The sequence below is a fragment of the Scyliorhinus torazame genome, chromosome 4, assembly GCF_047496885.1.
Source record: "Scyliorhinus torazame isolate Kashiwa2021f chromosome 4, sScyTor2.1, whole genome shotgun sequence".
NCBI classification, from domain to species: Eukaryota; Metazoa; Chordata; class Chondrichthyes; order Carcharhiniformes; family Scyliorhinidae; genus Scyliorhinus; species Scyliorhinus torazame.
In genome coordinates, this window is record NC_092710.1 from 337,110,773 (window position 1) to 337,134,559 (window position 23,787).

Below are 23,787 nucleotides of genomic sequence, written 5' to 3' on the forward strand. Positions count from 1 at the left end.
GTCACCCTGCCATGTTGGACAGGTCACCCTGCCATGTTGGCGAGGTCACCCTGCCATGTTGGCCAGGTCACCCTGCCATGTTGGCCAGGACACCCGGCCATGTTGGCCAGGACACCCTGCCATGTTGGCGTGGTCTCCCAGCCATGTTGGCGAGGTCACCCGGCCATGTTGGTGAGGTCACCCGGCCATGTTGGTGAGGTCACTCGGCCATGTTGGCCAGGACACCCTGCCTTGTTGGCCAGGTCACCCGGCCATGTTGGTGAGGTCACCCTGCCATGTTGGCGAGGTCACCCGGCCATGTTGGTGAGGTCACCCGGCCATGTTGGTGAGGTCACCCGGCCATGTTGGCCAGGACACCCGGCCATATTGGCGAGGTCACCCGGCCATGTTGGCCAGGACACCCGGCCATATTGGCGAGGTCACCCGGCCATGTTGGCGAGGTCACCCTGCCATGTTGGCCAGGACACCCGGCCATATTGGCCAGGACACCCGGCCATGTTGGTGAGGTCACCCGGCCATGTTGGCCAGGACACCCGGCCATGTTGGCCAGTGTGGATGACGCCATGTGGTGCTTAGTGGTGGTTTGGCCCTCCTCCTGGTGGGATGGGGGTGGTGAGGTATCGGGCTCCGGGTGTGTGAGATGGGGGTTGGTACCAAGGGGCACAGTGCTGCCCACTCACATTAGCCGACCTAAGGAGGTTGTGCAGTTTCTTCGGGCACTGCTGGCCGGTTCGGACGTGCTGCTGATGGCACTTACAGCCTCCGGCACGTGCACCCAGAGCGAACGGCGGTGCCTGGCAACCTCCCTCCCAGGCCGGGGTACACCCGCCTCTCCTCCGGCATCTGGCCAGGTTTCGAGCTTAGCATCCACAAAACGGGGAGCTGCTCTCCGTACTCTCACCTTGTTGGCTGGGATGGTGTGTGTGGGGGTGAGTGTGTATATGTGGCTGCAGCTGGTCAGCCTCCTGAGCGAACCCGGAGAATACAGCGTTTCCCATTGGAATCGATTGTGTTCCGTGTGGAGTCGGTGCGGGCCCTTTAATCGGGCCTGGTGCAGCGTTGGTTTTGCTGTCGGAGAATTCTGCGATACCTGCCCCGGCTGTTTTCGCCTCAACTACTTTCTGTGATAATGAATTCCACAGGCTCACCACTCTCTGGGTGAAGAAATGTCTCCACATCTCTGTACTAACTGGTCAATGACGTATCCTGAGTCTGTGGCCCCTGCTTCAGGACTCCCCCGCCGTCGGGAACATCCTTCTTCAACTCCCCTGCCTAGCCCTATTCGCAGGCACCACTGAGATCCCCTCCCTGTCAGTCTTCTGAATTCCAGTTAATCCAAACCCACTCAATCTCGCCTCATTCACCACTCCCATCAAAAGCCTTCAGAAAGTCCATAGAAACCACATCCACTGGCTCTCCCTCATTAACTCTACTCATTGCATCCTAGAAAAATTCCAGTAGATTTGTGAAGCTTGAATTCCCTTTCATAAATCCATGCTGACTCTGCCTGATCCTGTCACTGTTTTCCACATGCTCTGCTATTGTATCCTTTATATTGGATTCTAACATTACTGTGGATTCAATGGATCACTAGCTCACTGTTTTCCTCACGATGGATTCTAGCTTTTCCCCAGGGAGATAGCAGACATATCTTCCTGGTCCTACACTCATTCCTGGAGCATCTTGACAACAAGGACTCCTACGTCAGCACAGTCGTTAGCACTGTTGTTTCACAGCTCCAGGGTCCCAGGTTCAATTCCCTTCTGTACGGAGTCTGCATGTTCTCCGTGTCTGTGTGGGTTTCCTCCGGGTGCTCCGGTTTCCTCCCACAAGTCCCAAATTATGTGATGTTAGGTGAATTGGTATTCCGAATTCCGAATTCTCCTTCTGTGTACCCGAACAGGCGATCTCTGAGGGGCTCTTCACAGTAACTTCATTGCAGTGTTAATATAAGTCTACTTGTGACATTAATAAATATTATTATTATTCATTGACTACAGCTCCGACTTCCTGGCCCAGAGACCACATCAGTAAGGATAAACAACAACACCTCCTCCACAATAGTCCTCAATACCGGGGCCCTGCAAGGCTGTGTACTTAGCCCCCTACTCTACTCCCTGTACACACACGACTGCGTGGCAAAACTTGGTTCCAACTCCATCTACAAGTTTGCTGATGACATGACCATAGTGGGCCGGATCTCGAATAACGATGAGTCAGAGTGCAGGAGGGAGATAGAGAACCTAGTGTCATGATGTAATGACAACAATTTCTCCTTCAATGTTAGCAAAACTAAGGAGCTGGTCATGGACTCAGGAAACGATGAATTGTACACACCCCTATCAGCATCAATGGTGCCGCCAGCTTCAAATTCCTAAGGGTGCACATCACCAACAATCTGTCCTGGTTGTCCCACGTCGACGCTACGACCAAGAAAGGACAACAGCGCCTATATTTCCTCAGTAAATCCAGCATGTCCACATTACTTCTTACCAACTTTTACAGATGCACCATAGAAAGCATCCTATCGGGCTGCATCACAGCCTGGTATGGCAACTGCTCGGCCCAGGACTGCAGGAAACTTCAGAGAGTCGTGAACACAGCCCAGTCCATCACACAAACCTGCCTCCCATCCATTGACTCCATCTACACCTCCCGCTGCCTGGGGAAAGCGGGCAGCATAATCAAAGACCCCTCCCACCCGGCTTACTCACTCTTCCAACTTCTTCCATCGGGCAGGAGATACAGAAGTCTGAGAACACGCACGAACAGACTCAAAAACAGCTTCTTCCCCACTGTCACCAGACTCCTAAATGACCCTCTTATGGACTGAGCTGATCTCTCCACACATCGTCTGTACTGAGTAGCACTGCATTCCTGTAAGCTTCACCTGATGCCTGTGTCTATATATTTACATTCTGTATCTATTGCATGTCCTCTGTTTTTCATGTATGGAGCGATCTGCCTGGACTGTACGCAGAACAATACATTTCACTGTACCTCGGTACACGTGACAATAAGTCAAATCCAATCCAATCAAAATCCACTGCCGACGTCCAGCTGACTGGTTTACTTCCCTGTTTTCTCTCTACCTCTTACTCCCTAACTCCCCATATTCTGCTTTCAAGACCTCAACTCTTTTTTAAACCTATGTGGTTTGTACCGATGTGTACCACGACCACTCCAGAATGTCCTGTACCAGCTCCGAGACATCCTTGACTCTAGCACCAGGGTGGAAACATCCCAACCTGGAGTCTCGTTTGCGGCCACAATAACACCTACCTATGCTTCTTACAATCGTATCCCCTATAACTATTGCATTCCAAAGCTTTTCACTCCTCCCCTCTGCAGCAGGACTAAGCGGGGTGCACCGCATTTGGCTGCTGTTGCTTTCCTATTAGAGAACATTCCCCTCAACAGTATCCAAAACGATACATCTGTTCTGCAAGGGAATGGCCACAGGAGATTCCTGCACTGCCTGCCCAGCTCTCTTGCTTTGCATGGTGGTCACCCATTCTCTTCCTGCCTGTGGAGTCTGAGCCTGCGGTGTGACCATCTCTCTGTACGCGCTATCCATGATACTCGCAGACTCGCAAATGTTCCACACTGTTCCCGGTCGCCGCTCCAGCTCCGAAACGCGGGCTTCCTGGAGCTGTAGCTGGAGACACTTCCTGCACACATGCTGATCCTGGGAACTGGAAATATTCCTCGCTTCCCACATAAAGCAGGAGGAGCAAACCATGGCATTGAGCTCTCCTGCTATGACTTATCCCTTTAAATTAAACCTTTTGGAAGATGCTTAAAATCAAATAATATCTCGGGCCCTTCTTCCAAGGTCTCGTTACTACAGAACAAAGTCCTTCCAAACTATAAACCACAAAATAAAGACCATACTGACGAATGTGATAAAAAATAGTAAGTTTAAATATTAGTTACAGTAATGTAGATAGAGGCCAGTTTAATTCTAGTGTGTTCACAGATAAAGGATTTCAGAAAGCATGGCAAGGAAGGGGGAGGGGTGTCTGGTGGAGGAGGAGAAAAGGATGCTGGGTAACAAGAGGCCCAGGGTTAAGGAATGAGAAGTGAGCCAATTAGGATGTATGGCCAGGTCAGAAGGGGTATAGGATGACCTATGGGAATCTGTATGTGAAACTTGATGCCATTTGAATGTATTTGCAGAGATCCCTTTGTCTCGGACCTCATTCATTTCCAAGGGTTCCAGGAGACTGGTTCTGTGTTCTGTGTCCCTGAGAAGCGAGTCAGACTTGCAAGTTGGTTACAAATAAATAATACTATGCCTGCAAATCCATCTCGAGTTTTATTGAGGCCAGACTGACGGGTAAAGAATTCAATGTTTTGTCATTTGGTGCCGAAACCCGGGAGCCCTCGGGGCAAGAACTAACAAATTGTCTCAGCTGCGGTTGTTTGCAATGCAGAACCGGTATGCTCTTGACTATCTTCTGGCCCGTGAGGGTGGGGTATGCGCCATAGTGCAGGGCAAGTGTATCATGGGAGTTCAAGACCTAACCGCTAACACCACTAAATTTATGGATCGCATACGGGATCACCTGGACGGAATGCAGGACCCTGGCTCTTGGGGTAACCAGGGATTTGGAGGTTAGAAGGACTGGTTGATAAATATGGCCATGTATTTAGCAATGGCACTCGGCTGCATCTTTGTGGGCCTGGCCATCCTTAAATGCGTGATGGGTAGAATGCGGGGTGCACTGGAACAGATAGACGCCCCTAGAATTGTGGCTGTTAGGATCCACAAGGGTGCAGCGGATGAAGGGGGGCTGCAACAGGAATTGGAAATGCAGCGACGAATCTTCTTAGATGAGGGGCCGTAGCTACGGATTGAATAGATAGGTTATCATGAAATGATAAAAGGAGGGAATGACGAATGTGATATAAAATAGTAAGTTTAAATATTAGTTACAGTAATGTAGATAGAGGCCAGTTTAATTCTAGTGTGTTCACAGACAAAGGATTTCAGAAAGCATGGCAAGGGGGAGGGGTATCTGGTAGAGGAGGAGAAAAGGATGCTGGGTAACAAGAGGCCCAGGGTTAAGGAATGAGAAGGGAGCCAATTAGGATGTATGGCCAGGTCAGGAGGGCTATAGGATGACCTATGGGAATCGTGTATGTGAAACTTGATGCCATTTGAATGTATTTGCAGAGATCCCTTTGCCTCGGACCTCATTCGTTTCCAAGGGGTCCAGGAGACTGGTTCTGTGTTCTGTGGCCCTGAGAAGCGAGTCAGACTTGCAAGTTGGTTACAAATAAATAATACTATGCCTACAAATCCATCTCGAGTTTTATTGAGGCCAGACTGACGGGTAAAGAATTCAATGCTTTGTCAATACAACCTATAAGCGATAAGAGTAATAAATACTCACCTGACCGTACTCACTCAATCAGCTGCTCCCACTTTCCCCGCGACACGTTTGAATCCTGACGTCACCTCGGGAGCTGCAAACCCCAAGCTCGCACTCAGATTTCTCACCGCACTCTCGTGGTATTTCAGACTCTTCTCGCATTCTCCTCGCGGTGCTGCTCAAGGTGATATGAAATGATTGGGAGCATTTTATCTTTGTGAACATTATTTCCATGTGGTTAACACCCGTGCCAATGTTGCACAACTCCATCCTTTTCACTTTCCTTACTCTCCGCCATGTCTCAGTGCTGCCCTGACATCCACAGCAGAGGTAGAGGCAGCCTGCTGACTGCTGCGCCCTGTTGTCCGTGAGCACTTTGGCAAGCGTTCTGGGCAGCCGAGACCTGGAGGCCCCCGGCCTGCTTTGGGTGTCCTGTGGAGCTGGAGATCTTGGGGGTCACAGGAGGAAGTGAGTGGGGTCAGCCAGGCAGTCCCAGAATCACCTGGTGGACAGGCCCGGGGTGTCCAGCTGCTAGTCCTCCCTATGGGTGCCCGAGAGCTCCTGACTGACTCCTTGAGGAGAAGGGACAACTGGAAAGAAATCTAGGTGCCCTGCCCCTCTCTTCAGTAGTCATTGATGGATTCCCCCAGGGGCCTACAATGATGGAGCGCTGCTCCTGCAGGTTCCCTGGACAAGCAGCTGCCACCCTACCAGCATTGACCTTGGAGTGTTGGCATGTTGGTGCTATCACCTCACACTGAAGGTGGACGGACTCCTCCATCGTATAACTGACATCCCTTCCTGATATTCCTGTGGTTGTCGCTGCAGCTCCAGCAGCTGATTAAGGGCCACGTCTGAAGCCTTGGCATCTGACTGAGGTTCAGCAGTTTCCTGGCCTCCACCTGTCCTCCGAGACCTGGTGACCTCGGATGTCCCTGGTTCCACCTGCTGTGGCCCGGATGGTGTGCTGTGCTCACTAGACTGTGACCCCGAGGCTCCTCTAGAACCAGGTCCCACTGAGCTGTGTGTCTCTGGGCTAGTGCAGGGTCTGGGTGTGACAGATTTTCAAAGCAGTTGTCCTCAGGACCCTCAGCGGAGGTGTCGTTGAGGCTAGAGTTAAGGGCCTGGCTCATGGATGCCCTCGGAAGATTTCCAGAGGGACCTGCAAAACAAAGGAGAGATAATTAGTGCAAACTGGAGACATCACCCAGTGTGTTGTCTGACTGATGTCCTAGTGCAGGATATTCACTTGGGTGTGTGCTGCTGACCTCACCATTAGTGTAGGTACTGCCTATGTCCTCATCAGGCAGCTCTATGGCTCTCTTCTTAAAGTCCATGAGAGCCTTGATCTCGGGAACCTCGCCCCCGGTATGGGAGCTCTCATTGTGAGCTTGTCCTGCATGAAGACAGCTGGAGAGAGTGTCAGCAAGAAGGATTTGAGGGAAGCTGATGAGGATGCCTGACGTGTGTGGGTGGTGAGTGGAGCTCACGAGTAGAGCCCAGGTTCCAGGGGAGATGAGGCCAGACGGATATGTGAGGGTGGGTGACAGTGAGCGCTGATGTCTATCCTTGGAGTGTCCCTTGAGGAGGCAGCGAGTGAGATCCTTGTGAATGTGTGATGGGTTTGTGAGCGTGTGAGTTGAGTGATGAGATAGGTCGATTCCTCATGGAACAGAGATCATCCCTCCTCTTCCTTCACTGGCTGGCTGACCCCTCCTGCAGGACGTTTACACTGACCACCAAGGTGACCTTGTCCCAAGCTGGAGTGGTCCCCTTGGTGGGGGTCCTGCGGGCAGAATGGGGGGGAAAGGCCATCACGGCGGACCTCGACTGCGCTCCAGTGAGACGCTCAAGTAAGGTGTCCCCGAATTTGAACACTGTCTACTTTCTGGTGTCCAAAACTGCAGAGTGTATGAAAGCTGTGTAGGGGTGCCGAGTTAGGGAGCACTGAGGTCACGGCGGGACAGGGGGGTCAGATGCTACCCACCAGCGAAATGGGTGTGTCCCATGGATGAATATTTAGTGATGTTTGAAGTACTCGATATAACACACAAGCCTGCCATTGCGGCTGGCCGGCAGGTGTATTACGCCTGCTATTGGACTTGCTGCATTTTAGGGCAGGGTTAGGTGGGAAAGTGAGTGATGAGACTGATACAAAGAAGCTGCAGAGGGAAATGGGCATATTAGTTGAGTGAATGCAATGTGACCGTGTTGGTAGGAAAAATAAAAATGCAGAATGTTTTTGATTGATGAGAAGCTGGGCAGCGTTTTTATTCAGAGGGAGCTGGGTGACCTTGTACATTAATTCAGAAATGCAGGTACAACATGCAATTAGGAAGGCAAATTATATGTCAGCTTTTGTTACAAAGTGATTGGAATGAAGAGGTTTTGCTACAGGTATACAAGATATTCGGGCAGCAGGGTAGCCTTGTGGATAGCACAATTGCTTCACAGCGCCAGGGTCCCAGGTTCGATTCCGGCTTGGGTCACTGTCTGTGCGGAGTCTGCACGTTCTCCCCGTGTGTGCGCGGGTTTCCTCCGGGTGCTCCGGTTTCCTCCCACAGTCCAAAGATGTGCAGGTTAGGTGGATTGGCCGTGATAAATTGCCCTTAGTGTCCAAATTTGCCCTTAGTGTTGGGTGGGGTTACTGGGTTATGGGGATAGGGTGGAGGTGTTGACCTTGGGTAGGGTGCTCTTTCCAAGAGCCGGTGCAGACTCGATGGGCCGAATGGCCTCCTTCTACACTGTAAATTCTATGATGATCTATGATATTGGTGAGGCCAGACCTGGAGCAGTGTGTGTGGGTTTGATCTCCTTCCCGAGGAAGGTTCCCGAGACAGGTTCCTGGATGAGGGCCATATCGTCCAATGGGGAGGCAATGGGTTGCGGTATTATCACTGGATGAGCCATCCAGAGGCCCAGAGCAATGCTCTGGGGACCCGGGTTCGAGTCCTACCATGGCAGATGGTGAAATTTGAACTCAATAAAAATCTGGAAATATAAGTCAGACCATTGTCGATTGTCGGAATAAAAAGCATGGTGGGCGGAATTCTCTGATAATGGGGCCACAGGCCCGCGGGCGCCAATCACTCTGGACTTACCTGGAGAAAGTCCAGAGGGATTCTCCGTTTTGCAGGGGGCTTGCAAGGCCCCGGAGTAGTCCACGCACTCCGGCTGCCGAAGCGGGGCCCGGCACTTCCGGCTGGAGGTTCGTGCATGCGTATGGCGGCAGCCCCGCGCAACATGGCGGACCTACACAGCGGACCGGCCCCGACAATATAGGCCCCGCCAGACCACGTGCGCCCCCGATTGCGAGCCCGGTGACGGATCCCCCTGCATCCCCACCAGATTCTCTGCCGCCGCAGACCGAGTGCCTGCCGATGGAACCATGAGCGAACCACGCCGGCGGGATCTCGGCCAACTGCTGGCAGAGAATCACCACGGGGGCCTCTTCCAATACCCCCCGACAGGCGCCGCATCGACCGCGCGATTGGCAACGATTCTCTGGTCCCTGGAGAATCGCGGGAGCGGCGTCAGACCCGATCGCGGGTCTGACGCCCATTCTCCACCCCAGCGCCGAGCGCAATTTCGGCGCAGAGGCTCGGAGAATCCCGCCCCCTATGTCCTTTATGGAAGGAAATCTGCCCTCTTTGCCCCATGTGACCCCTGACCCACAGCAAAGTGGTTTACTCTTAAATGCCCTCTGAAATGGCTGAGCAGGGCAATTAGGGATTGGAAATAAATGTGGGCCCAGCCAGCGACGCCCGCATCCTGGGAACGAATAAAGAAAAGGAAAGATTGGCCCATTTCCTTTGGGATTTAGAAGAATGAGAGAATCTCATTGAACTTTCTAAGGGGCTTGACAAGGTAGACACTGAAGTGTTGCTGGGGAGTCTAGAACACAGGCTCACTGTATCAGGACATGAGGAGGAATGCTGAGTGTATTCAAGAAAGGGGTTGACAGAGTTTGGATATGAAGAGAGTTCAGAGTTACACGAAGGTGGGGTTGAGGTAGAAGATGAGCCATGGTTTTGTTGGGGCAGACTTGGTGTGCGATGAGGAAAGTCTACCGTGAGGCTGCCCCGCGGCTGGGCTCGGCTCCAGCAACCGTGTTGTCCACTGAATGACACAACCAAAGTGAATGAAAACAGGAAGACAGGCCCACTCACCTGAATGTGCTTTATTGGCAATCCTCTCATCTGCAATCCAGGCTTCAGCATTGAGAAAGAGGGAGGGGAGGGATTGAACTCAGTACCAACGCCAGCATCAGTACTGAAAGAGCAGGAGGAACAACAGTGCAGCACAAAGTAACACACCTCTGCCAGCAGCACACGGGGCAGCAGCACCGGTTGATCAAACTGCTCCCCCGAACAAGAGTCCAAAAGAGGAGGGAGCCCAAATCAAGGTGGGGGAGAGAGAGAGAGAAAAGAAACTGGAGGCGTCAAACAAAAATAAATCAAGCTGGTCTGAGAGAGAGCGAGAGAGAGAGAGAGAGAGAGAGAGAAAATGAAAACGAAAAAGGAATGATGGAGGCAGGAGATGAGGACTGAAGATGGGCCATCACGGGGAACCTGTGGAAGTTGAAAAGTTGAAAAATAGATCAAAGAAAGGACAGTAGAGGCCTGCAGCAGGACAGCAGGAAACAGTCTACCCACCTGAGGGCCAACTGGGAGGTGCCACCTGTGCTGGGTGGAAGTGAAGAGATTTTATGGAGAAAAACATTTTTCTTTTCCTTTCCCAAGCGAATGAAAATCTCTCCTATTAATCATTCTCTCTACCTTCCTTCATCCTGGCTTCAGTGCATAGAAGTATCAGTGATTGGACAGCTAGAAAAGTGTCTCTCCTCCCTCCCCTATATCATTCTTTCCTCATCATCATCCTGAGCTCCTAAAGCCAACCGCATGCTCGCTGGAGACCCCTTGTGACCCTTCCCCGCTTCTGCTGAAACGTTGGCAAATCTGGCAATGTTGGGTTAAAGCTATGAGTCAAAGGTCATCAACAGAGAGGCGAAGGAGATTTACCAGAATGCGACTATGGATGGCCTCAGTTACCTGGGGAAGCGGCGTTTCCTGCTCTGACAGCAGAGAAGGTTAAGGGGATATGTAATTGAGGTGTTCAACATCAGGAAGGGGTTTGGGAGAGTAAATAAAGGAAAGGCCCAAAAGGACACAGTTTGACATAATTGGTAAAAAGGCCAGGGTGGGTGAAGAGAAATTGTTTAATGCAGTGAGTTATTACGATCGGGAATGCTCTGCCTGAGAGGGTGGGCAAAACAAATTCCACAATAACTCACAAAGGAGAAAACTAGACACCTACTTGATGGGAAAAGTGGTGGGATGTGGGGAACAAATGGAGGGGGTAGAATTCATTGGATAGCTCTTGCACAGACACAATGGGCAGAATGGGCTCCTGCTGTATGACTCTGTGAACAGATGTACAAAAGGCTTCGCGAAGCTTGGCTACTAAAGTCTGTGGTGTTGGACCTCTGTACCTGCCAGTCGCCACAGCAAAGCTGGTCTATGCTGTTCAAAATTCAGGCGGCACAGTGGAACAGCGGTTAGCACTGCTGCCTCACGGCACCAGGGACCCGGGACGGCGCGGTGGCACAGTGGTTAGCACTGCTGCCTCACTGCATCAGGGACCTTGGTTCAGTTCCGGCCTTGGGTGACTATCTGTGCGGAGTCTGCACGTTCTCCCCGTGTGTGCGTGGGTTTCCTCCGGGTGCTCCGGTTTCCTCCCACAGTCCAAAGACGTGCAGGTTAGGTGGATTGGCCGTGATAAATTGGCCCTTAGTGCCCAAAAGGTTAGGTGGGGGTTACTGGGATAGGGTGGGGGCCTGACCCTAAATAGGGTGCTCTTTCAGAGGGTTGGTGCAGACTCGATGGGCTGAATGGCCTCTTGCATTGTAGGGATTCTATGATAACAACTGTTAACATGATTTGCTGAGGATTATAAAATGAATTGAATTTGAATGGGCTTGAACAAAGCAAATAGATATGATTGATGCTCTATTACTTTGCACTTGGAGAACCAAAGGGTTAGCCATGACTATGGGACAGGTTTCCATAGCAGCCACCATGATGTGGGGGTAGGACGGTGACGAGGCACCTTCACAAAATCTCTCAGATCCAGCATCCTCTTCACTGAGGTGTTGAAGCAGCAGCCTGGAGAGAAACAAAGGGACAAGTGGGCTGATAGTGAGCTTTCTGGATAAGACCAAACCTAGGGCCAGGATACTGGCTCTGTGCAGGGGCCCCGTCTCCTTGCAGTGGCAAGAGCATCGATTCTCCTGTGAAGTCACTGTCTCTTCCTGTCTTCAAAGTGTTGCTGCCCCCTTCCACCCTTGAGGGAGCTTGGATTTGGGAAGAGGGAGAATGATTAAAAGGAAAAACATCATTGGTGCGCCTTGCAGTGAATTAGACTAACACATGCTTTATGCAGACAGCCATTATTGACGAGCTTTATTTACACCTCCTTAACAGAGAGGGCTGCAGAGAGAGCTATATACTGCACTCCCTCCCAATTTGAAAAAAACAACCGATTCATCAAAATGTATGGTGGTGCAAGTAAATAATATTCCAAAATACGATATGAATAAGGGCAGCACGGTGGCCGGGTGGGTTAGCACTGCTGCCTCACGGCACCGAGGTCCCAGGTTCGATCCCGGCTCTGGGTCACTGTCCGTGTGGAGTTTGCACATTCTCCCCGTGTCTGCGTGGGTTTCGCCCCCACCACCCAAAGATGTGCAGGGTAGGTGGATGGGCCACGCTAAATTGCCCATTAATTGGAAAAAATGAATTGGGTACTCTAAATTAAAAAAACAAAACGATATGAATAAACCAGTATCAACAACACTTGAAAATTTAACAGGTTGGAACCAAATGACTAATATCACCAGAAAAAGTTAAAGTAAAATAAATGTATTTTATAATTAGCCATGGTTCACAAAGAACAATAGGTATCCCGCTCCATTAAAGAGAGACAATTGTTTATGTGCCATCCTGACTTGGAAATATATCTTCACTCCTTCCCTGTCTCTGGGTCTCCTGCAACCTCCTCCCTAACTGCACTGATGGTGTACCTACAACTCAAGGACTGCAGAGGTCCAAGAAGGCAGCTCACCACCACCTGAAGGGCAGCTAGGAATGGGCTGGAAATTCTGGCCTAGCCAGCAACACCCACATCCCGTAAATGAATTTAAAAAAATACCCAACTTGAGGGCCACCGCTCCACAGCAAGCATGGGGCAGGGTACGAAAGCAGGCGTTCGTGAACTGCCACAGTCGGTACAGGGATTGAACTCAGCCTCTTGGCACCATTCTACATCACACTCTAGCCAGCTGAGCTAACCACCCCCCACAATGTGGTATTGCCTTGATACTACACCCCCCCCCACATTGTTGTATTGCCTTGATACTACACCCCCCCCCACATTGTTGTATTGCCTTGATACTACACCCCCCCACACAATGCTGTATTGCCTTGATACTACACCACCCCCCACAATGTTGTATTGCCTTGATACTACACCCCCCCCACAATGCTGTATTGCCTTGATACTACACCCCCCCACAATGCTGTATTGCCTTGATACTACACCCCCACCCACAATAATGTATTGCCTTAATACTACACCCCCCCCACAATGCTGTATTGCCTTGATACTACACCCCCCCCACAATGTTGTACTGCCTTGATACTACACCACCCCCCACAATGTTGTATTGTCTTGATACTACACCCTCTCCCCACAATGTTGTATTGCCTTAATACTACACCCCCCCACAATGCTGTATTGCCTTGATGCTACACCCTCCCACAATGTTGTATTGCCTTGATACTACACCCCCCCGACAATATTGTATTGCCTTGATACTACACCCCCCCACAATGCTGTATTGCCTTGATACTACACCCCCCCACAATGTTGTATTGCCTTGATACTACACCCCCCCACAATGCTGTACTGCCTTGATACTACACCCTCTCCCCACAATGCTGTATTGCCTTGATACTACACCCCCCCACAATGTTGTATTGCCTTGATGCTACACCCCCCCACAATGTTGTATTGCCTTGATACTACACCACCCCCCACAATGTTGTATTGCCTTGATACTACACCCTCCCACAATGTTGTATTGCCTTGATACTACACCCCCCCCGACAATATTGTATTGCCTTGATACTACACCCCCCCCACAATGCTGTACTGCCTTGATACTACACCCTCTCCCCACAATGCTGTATTGCCTTGATACTACACCCCCCCACAATGTTGTATTGCCTTGATGCTACACCCTCTCCCCACAATGTTGTATTGCCTTGATACTACACCCCCCCACAATGTTGTATTGCCTTGATACGACAGCCTCTCCCCACAATGATGTTTTGCCTTGATACTACACCACCCCCCACAATGTTGTATTGCCTTGATACTACACCACCCCCCACAATGCTGTATTGCCTTGATACTACACCACCCCCCACAATGCTGTATTGTCTTGATACTACACCACCCCACAATGTTGTGTTGCCTTGATACTACACCCCCCACAATGTTGTATTGCCTTGATACTACACCACCCCCACAATGTTGTATTGCCTTGATACTACACCCCCCCCACAATGTTGTATTGCCTTGATACTACACCACCCCCACGATGTTGTATTGCCTTGATACTACACCCCCCCACAATGTTGTGTTGCATTGATACTACACCCCCCCACAATGTTGTATTGCCTTGATACTACACCCCCCACCACAATGCTGTATAGCCTTGCTACTACACCCCCCCACAATGCTGTATAGCCTTGATACTACACCCCCCCCTCACAATGCTGTATTGTCTTGATACTACAACCCCCCCACATTGTTGTATTACCTTGATGCTACACCGCCCCCACGATGTTGTATTACCTTGATACTACACCCCCCCCCACAATGTTGTATTGCCTTGATACTACACCCCCACCCACAATGTTGTATTGCCTTGATACTACACCACCCCCACGATGTTGTATTGCCTTGATACTACACCCCCCCAATGCTGTATTGCCTTGATACTACACCACCCCCCACAATGCTGTATTGCATTGATAATACACCCCCCCACAATGCTGTATTGCCTTCATACTACAGTACCCCCCACAATGTTGTATTGCCTTGATACTACACCCCCTCCCCACAATGCTGTATTGCCTTGATACTACAACCCCCCCACAATGTTGTATTGCCTTGATACTACACCTCCCCACAATGCTGTATTGCCTTGATACTACACCCCCCCACAATGTTGTATTGCCTTGATACTACACCCCCCCCACAATGCTGTATTGCCTTGATACTACACCCCCCCCCACAATGTTGTGTTGCCTTGATACTACACCCCCCACACAATGCTGTTTTGCCTTGATACTACACCCCCCCACAATGTTGTATTGCCTTGATACTACACCCCCCCCCACAATGCTGTATTGCCTTGATACTACACCCCCCCACAATGTTGTATTGCCTTGATAATACACCCCCCCCACAATGTTGTATTGCCTTGATACTACACCCCCCCACAATGTTGTATTGCCTTGATACTACACCATCCCCCCAAATGCTGTATTGACTTGATACTACAGCCCCCCCCACAATGCTGTATTGCCTTGATACTACACCCCCCCCACAATGCTGTATTGCCTTGATACTACACCCCCCACACAATGCTGTATTGCCTTGATAAACCCCCCCCCCCCACAATGTCGTATTGCCTTGATACTACACCCCCCCCACATGGCTCTATTGCCTTGATACTACACCTCCCCACAATGCTGTATTGCCTTAATACTACACCCCCTCCCCATAATGTTGTGTTGCCTTTCTACTACACCCCCCCACAATATTGTGTTGCCTTGATACTACACCCCCCCCACACAATATTGTGGTGCCTTGATACTACACCCCCCCAACAATGTTGTATTGCCTTGATACTACACCCCCCCCCCACGATGTTGTATTGCCTTGATACTACACCCCCCCAACAATGTTGTATTGCCTTGATACTACACCAACCCCAACACTGCTGTATTGGTTTCTATGACACCCACCCCCACAATATTGTGTTGCCTTGATACTACACCCCCCCCCACAATGTTGTATTGCCTTGATACTACTCCCCTCCCCACAATGTTGTATTGCCTTTCTACTACACCCCCCCACAATATTGTGTTACCTTGATACTACACATCCCCCACGACGTTGTATTGCCTTGATACTACACCCCCCCACAATGTTGTATTGCCTTGATGCTACACCCCCCCACAATGCTGTTTTGCCTTGATACTACACCCCCCCACAATGTTGTATTGCCTTGATACTACACCCCCCCACAATGCTGTATTGCCTTGATACTACACCCCCCCCCACAATGTTGTATTGCCTTGATAATACACCCCCCCCCCACAATGTTGTATTGCCTTGATACTACACCCCCCCACAATGTTGTATTGCCTTGATACTACACCATCCCCCACAATGCTGTATTGCCTTGATACTACACCCCCCCCACAATGCTGTATTGCCTTGATACTACACCCCGCACCCACATTGTTGTATTGCCTTGATACTACACCCCCCCACAATGCTGTATTGCCTTGATACTACACCCCCCCCCACAATGCTGTATTGCCTTGATACTACAACCCCCCCACAATGTTGTATTGCCATGATACTACACCTCCCCACAATGCTGTATTGCCTTGATACTACACCCCCTCCCCACAATGCTGTATTGCCTTGATACTACACCACCACCCCCACAATATTGTATTGCCTTGATACTACCCCCCCTCACAATGCTGTATTGCCTTGATACTACACCATCCCCCACAATATTGTGTTGCCTTTCTACTACACACCCCCCCCACAATATTGTGTTGCCTTGATACTACACCCTCCCACACAATATTGTGGTGCCCTGATACTACACCACCTCCCGCAATATTGTGTTGCCTTGATACTACACCCCCCCCACAATGTTGTATTGCCTTGATACTACACCCCCTCCCCACAATGTTGTATTGCCTTGATACTACACGCCCTCCCCGCAATGTTGTATTGCCTTGATCCTATAGCCCCTCCCCACAATGTTGTATTGCCTTGATACTACACCCCCCCACAATGTTGTATTGCCTTGATACAACACCCCCCGCCCCACAATGTTGTATTGCCTTGATTCTACACCCCCCCACAATGTTGTCTTGCCTTGATACTAAACCACCCCCAGAATATTGTGTTGCCTTGATACTACACCCCCTCCCCACAATGTTGTATTGCCTTGATACTACACCTCCCCCACAATGTTGTATTGCCTTGATACTACACCCCCCCCACAATATTGTGTTGCCTTGATACTACATCCCCTCCCCACAATATTGTTTTGCCTTGATACTACACCACCCCCCACAATGCTGTATTGCCTTGATACTACACCACCCCCCACAATGCTGTATTGCCTTGATACTACACCCCCCCACAATGTTGTGTTGCCTTGATACTAAACCCCCCGCAATGTTGTATTGCTTTGATAACACACCACCCCCACAATGTTGTATTGCCTTGATACTACACCCCCCCACAATGCTGTATTGCCTTGATACTACACCACCCCCACGATGTTGTATTGCCTTGATACTACACCCCCCCACAATGTTGTGTTGCATTGATACTACACCCCCTCACAATGTTGTATTGCCTTGATACTACACCCCCCCCACAATATTGTGTTGCGTTGATACTACACCCCCCACACAATGTTGTATTGCCTTGATAATACACCCCCCCCCCCACAATGTTGTATTGCCTTGATACTACACCCCCCCACAATGTTGTATTGCCTTGATACTACACCATCCCCCACAATGCTGTATTGCCTTGATACTACACCCCCCCCACAATGCTGTATTGCCTTGATACTACACCCCGCACCAACATTGTTGTATTGCCTTGATACTACACCCCCCCACAATGCTGTATTGCCTTGATACTACACCCCCCCACAATGCTGTATTGCCTTGATACTACACCCCCCCCACAATGTTGTATTGCCTTGATACTACACCCCCCCCACAATGTTGTATTGCCTTGATACTACACCCCCCCACAATGTTGTATTGCCTTGATGCTACACCCTCTCCCCACAATGTTGTATTGCCTTGATACTACACCCCCCCACAATGTTGTATTGCCTTGATACTACAGCCTCTCCCCACAATGATGTATTGCCTTGATACTACACCACCCCCCACAATGTTGTATTGCCTTGATACTACACCACCCCCCACAATGCTGTATTGCCTTGATACTACACCACCCCCCACAATGCTGTATTGCCTTGATACTACACCCCCCCACAATGTTGTGTTGCCTTGATACTACACCCCCCACAATGTTGTATTGCCTTGATACTACACCACCCCCACAATGTTGTATTGCCTTGATACTACACCCCCCCCACAATGCTGTATTGCCTTGATACTACACCACCCCCACAATGTTGTATTGCCTTGATACTACACCCCCCCACAATGTTGTGTTGCATTGATACTACACCCCCTCACAATGTTGTATTGCCTTGATACTACACCCCCCCCACAATGCTGTATAGCCTTGCTACTACACCCCCCCACAATGCTGTGTAGCCTTGATACTACACCCCCCCACAATGCTGTATAGCCTTGATACTACAACCCCCCCTCACAATGCTGTATTGTCTTGATACTACAACCCCCCCACATTGTTGTATTACCTTGATGCTACACTGCCCCCACGATGTTGTATTACCTTGATACTACACCCCCCCCCACAATGTTGTATTGCCTTGATACTACACCCCCATCCACAATGTTGTATTGCCTTGATACTACACCACCCCCACGATGTTGTATTGCCTTGATACTACACCCCCCAATGCTGTATTGCCTTGATACTACACCACCCCCCACAATACTGTATTGCCTTTCATAATACACCCCCCCACAATGCTGTATTGCCTTGATACTACAGCACCCCCCACAATGTTGTATTGCCTTGATACTACACCCCCTCCCCACAATGCTGTATTGCCTTGATACTACAACCCCCCCACAATGTTGTATTGCCATGATACTACACCTCCCCACAATGCTGTATTGCCTTGATACTACACCCCCCCACAATGTTGTATTGCCTTGATACTACACCCCCCCCACAATGCTGTATTGCCTTGATACTACACCCCCCCCACAATGTTGTATTGCCTTGATACTACACCCCCCACACAATGCTGTTTTGCCTTGATACTACACCCCCCCACAATGTTGTATTGCCTTGATACTACACCCCCCCCACAATGCTGTATTGCCTTGATACTACACCCCCCCACAATGTTGTATTGCCTTGATAATACACCCCCCCCCCCACAATGTTGTATTGCCTTGATACTACACCCCCCCACAATGTTGTATTGCCTTGATACTACACCATCCCCCAAAATGCTGGATTGACTTGATACTACAGCCCCCCCCACAATGCTGTATTGCCTTGATACTACACCCCCCCCACAATGCTGTATTGCCTTGACACTACACCCCCCACACAATGCTGTATTGCCTTGATAAACCCCCCCCCCACAATGTCGTATTGCCTTGATACTACACCCCCCCCCACATGGCTCTATTGCCTTAATACTACATCCCCTCCCCATAATGTTGTGTTGCCTTTCTACTACACCCCCCCACAATATTGTGTTGCCTTGATACTACACCCCCCCACACAATATTGTGGTGCCTTGATACTACACCCCCCCAACAATGTTGTATTGCCTTGATACTACACCCCCCTCACGATGTTGTATTGCCTTGATACTACACCCCCCCAACAATGTTGTATTGCCTTGATACTACACCAACCCCAACACTGCTGTATTGGTTTCTACGACACCCACCCCCACAATATTGTGTTGCCTTGATACTACACCCCCCCCCACAATGTTGTATTGCCTTGATACTACTCCCCTCCCCACAATGTTGTATTGCCTTACTACTACACCCCCCCACAATATTGTGTTACCTTGATACTACACATCCCCCACGACGTTGTATTGCCTTGATACTACAAACCCCACCACAATGTTGTATTGCCTTGATACTACACCCCCTCCCCACAATGCTGTATTGCCTTGATACTACACCACCACCCCCACAATATTGTATTGCCTTGATACTACCCCCCCCTCACAATGCTGTATTGCCTTGATACTACACCATCCCCCACAATATTGTGTTGCCTTTCTACTACACACCCCCCCCACAATATTGTGTTGCCTTGATACTACACCCTCCCACACAATATTGTGGTGCCCTGATACTACACCACCTCCCGCAATATTGTGTTGCCTTGATACTACACCCCCCCCACAATGTTGTATTGCCTTGATACTACACCCCCTCCCCACAATGTTGTATTGCCTTGATACTACACGCCCTCCCCGCAATGTTGTATTGCCTTGATCCTATACCCCCTCCCCACAATGTTGTATTGCCTTGATACTACACCCCCCCACAATGTTGTATTGCCTTGATACAACACCCCCTCCCCACAATGTTGTATTGCCTTGATACTACACCCCCCCACAATGTTGTCTTGCCTTGATACTAAACCACCCCCAGAATATTGTGTTGCCTTGATACTACACCCCCTCCCCACAATGTTGTATTGCCTTGATACTACACCTCCCCCACAATGTTGTATTGCCTTGATACTACACCCCCCCCACAATATTGTGTTGCCTTGATACTACATCCCCTCCCCACAATATTGTTTTGCCTTGATGCTACACCACCCCCCACAATGTTGTATTGCCTTGATACACTCTCTCCCCACAATGTTGTATTGCCTTGATACTACAGCCCCACACGATGTTGTATTGCCTTGATACTACACCACCCCCAACACTGCTGTATTGATTTCTACGACATCCACCCCCACAATATTGTGTTGCCTTGATACTACATCCCTCCCCACAATGTTGTATTGCCTTTCTACTACACCCACCCACAATATTGTGATGCGTTGATACTACACCTCCCCCACAATGTTGTATTGCCTTGATACTACACCCCCCCAATATTGTGTTGCCTTGATACTACACCCCCCCACGATGTTGTATTGCCTTGATACTACACCACCCCCCACAATGTTGTATTGCCTTGATACTACACCACCCCCACAATGCTGTATTGCCTTGATACTACACAACCCCCACAATATTGTATTGCCTTTCTACTACACCCCCCCACAATATTGTGTTGCCTTGATACTACACCCCCTCCCCACAATGTTGTATTGCCTTGATACTACACCCCCTCCCCACAATGCTGCATTGCCTTGATACTACACCACCCACCACAATGTTGGATTGCCTTGATACTACACCACCTCCCCACAATGACGCATTGCCTTGATACTACACCAACCCACACAAATGTTGTATTGCCTTGGTACTACACCCCCACCTCACAATGTTGTATTGCCTTGATACTACACCACCCCCACAATGCTGTATTGCCTTGATACTACACCACCCCCCACAATGTTGTATTGCCTTGATACTACACCCCCCCACAATGCTGTATTGCCTTGATACTACACCACCCCCACAATATTGTATTGCCTTTCTACTACACCCCCCCACAATATTGTGTTGCCTTAAATACTACACCCGTTCCCCACAATGTTGTATTGCCTTGATACTACACCCCCACCACACAATGTTGTATTGCCTTGATACTACACCCCCCCCACAATGCTGTATTGCCTTGATACTACACCCCCTCCCCACAATGCTGTATTGCCCTGATACTACACCCCCCACCACAATGTTGTATTGCCTTGATACTACACCCCCTCCCCACAATGCTGTATTGCCTTGATACTACACCACCCCCCACAATGTTGTATTGCCTTGATACTACACCTCCCCCACAATGTTGCATTGCCTTGATACTACACCACCCCCCCACAATGTTGTATTGCCTTGATACTACACCCCCTCCCCACAATACTGTATTGCCTTGATACTACACCCCCCCACAATGTTGTATTGCCTTGATACTACACCCCCCCACAATGTTGTGTTGCCTTGATACTACACCCCCCCCCACAATGTTGTATTGCCTTGATACTACACCCCCCCACAATATTGTGTTGCCTTGATACTAAACCCATCCACAATATTGTGTTGCCTTGATACTACACCCCCCCCACAATATTGTGTTGCCTTGATTCTACACCCCCCACACAATGTTGTATTGCCTTGATACTACACCACCTCCCACAATGTTGTATTGTCTTGATACTACACCCCCGCCCCCCACAATATTGTGTTGCCTTGATACTACACCCCCCCACAATATTGTGTTGCCTTGATACTACACCCCCCCCACAATATTGTGTTGCGTTGATACTACACCCCCCACACAATGTTGTATTGCATTGATACTACACCACCCCCCACAATGTTGTATTGCCTTGATACTACACCCCCCCACAATGTTGTGTTGCCTTGATACTACACCACCCCACACAATGTTGTATTGCCTTGATACCACCCCCCCACAATGTTGTATTGCCTTGATACTACACCCCCCCCACAATGTTGTATTGCCTTGATACTACACCCCCCCCCACAATGTTGTATTGCCTTGATATTACACCACCCCCCACAATGTTGTATTGCCTTGATACTACACCCCCCCACAATGTTGTATTGCCTTGATACTACACCCCCCCCACAATATAGTATTGCCTTGATACTACACCCCGTCCCCACAATGTTGCATTGCCTTGATACTATACCCCCTCCCCACAATGTTGTATTGCCTTGATACTACACTCCCCCACAATGTTGTATTGCCTTGATACAACACCCCCTCCCCACAATGTTGTATTGCCTTGATACTACACCACCCCCCACAATGGAGTATTGCCTTGATACTACACCCCCCCCCCACAATGTTGTGTTGCCTTGATACAACAGCCCCCTCACAATGTTGTATTGCCTTGATACTACACTCCGCCCACTATGGTGTATTGCCTTGATACTACACCCCCCCACAATGTTGTCTTGCCTTGATACTACACCCCCTCCCCACAATGCTATATTGCCCTGATACTACACCCCCCACCACAATGTTGTATTGCCTTGATACTACACCCCCTCCCCACAATGCTGTATTGCCTTGACACTACACTACCCCCCACAATGTTGTATTGCCTTGATACTACACCTCCCCCACAATGTTGCATTGCCTTGATACTACACCCCCCCCAAAATGTTGTGTTGCCTTGATACTACATCCCTTCCCCACAATATTGTTTTGCCTTGATGCTACACCACCCCCCACAATGTTGTATTGCCTTGATACACTCTCTCCCCACAATGTTGTATTGCCTTGATACTACCCCCCCTCACAATTCTGTATTACCTTGATACTACACCATCCCCCACAATATTGTGTTGCCTTTCTACTACACCCCCCCAAAATATTGTGTTGCCTTGATACTACACCCCCCCACAATGTTGTATTGCCTTGATACTACAGCCCCCCCACGATGTTGTATTGCCTTGATACTACACCACCCCCAACACTGCTGTATTGATTTCTACGACATCCACCCCCACAATATTGTGTTGCCTTGATACTACATCCCTCCCCACAATGTTGTATTGCCTTTCTACTACACCCCACCACAATATTGTGATGCGTTGATACTACACCTCCCCCGCAATGTTTTATTGCCTTGATACTACACCCCCCCAATGTTGTGTTGCCTTGATACTACATCCCCCACGATGTTGTATTGCCTTGATACTACACCACCCCCCACAATGTTGTATTGCCTTGATACTACACCAACCCCACAATGCTGTATTGCCTTGATACTACACCACCCCCACAATATTGTATTGCCTTTCTACTACACCCCCCGCACCATATTGTGTTGCCTTGATACTACACCCCCTCCCCAAAATGTTGTATTGCCTTGACACTACACCCCCTCCCCACAATGCTGTATTGCCTTGATACTACACCACCCACCACAATGTTGTATTGCCTTGATACTACACCCCCTCCCCACAATGTTGTATTGCCTTGTTACTACACCCCCTCCCCACAATGCTATATTGCCCTGATACTACACCCCCCACCACAATGTTGTATTGCCTTGATACTACACCCCCTCCCCACAATGCTGTATTGCCTTGATACTACACTACCCCCCACAATGTTGTATTGCCTTGATACGACACCTCCCCCACAATGTTGCATTGCCTTGATACTACACCACCCCCCACAATGTTGTATTGCCTTGATACTAC

The 23,787-nt window shown here is 49.7% G+C and overlaps 1 protein-coding gene across 1 annotated transcript in view; it reads right to left on the reverse strand.

Moving 5' to 3' along the window:
• Positions 1–6,130: 6,130 nt before the first annotated feature.
• Positions 6,131–23,787, reverse strand: part of susd4 (sushi domain containing 4) — a 538,061-nt gene continuing 520,404 nt past the window's right edge. Inside the window, 3 exon segments of the mRNA XM_072500589.1 lie at positions 6,131–6,540; positions 6,652–6,774; positions 11,394–11,542. Coding sequence (XP_072356690.1) covers positions 6,131–6,540; positions 6,652–6,774; positions 11,394–11,542 — 682 coding nt within the window.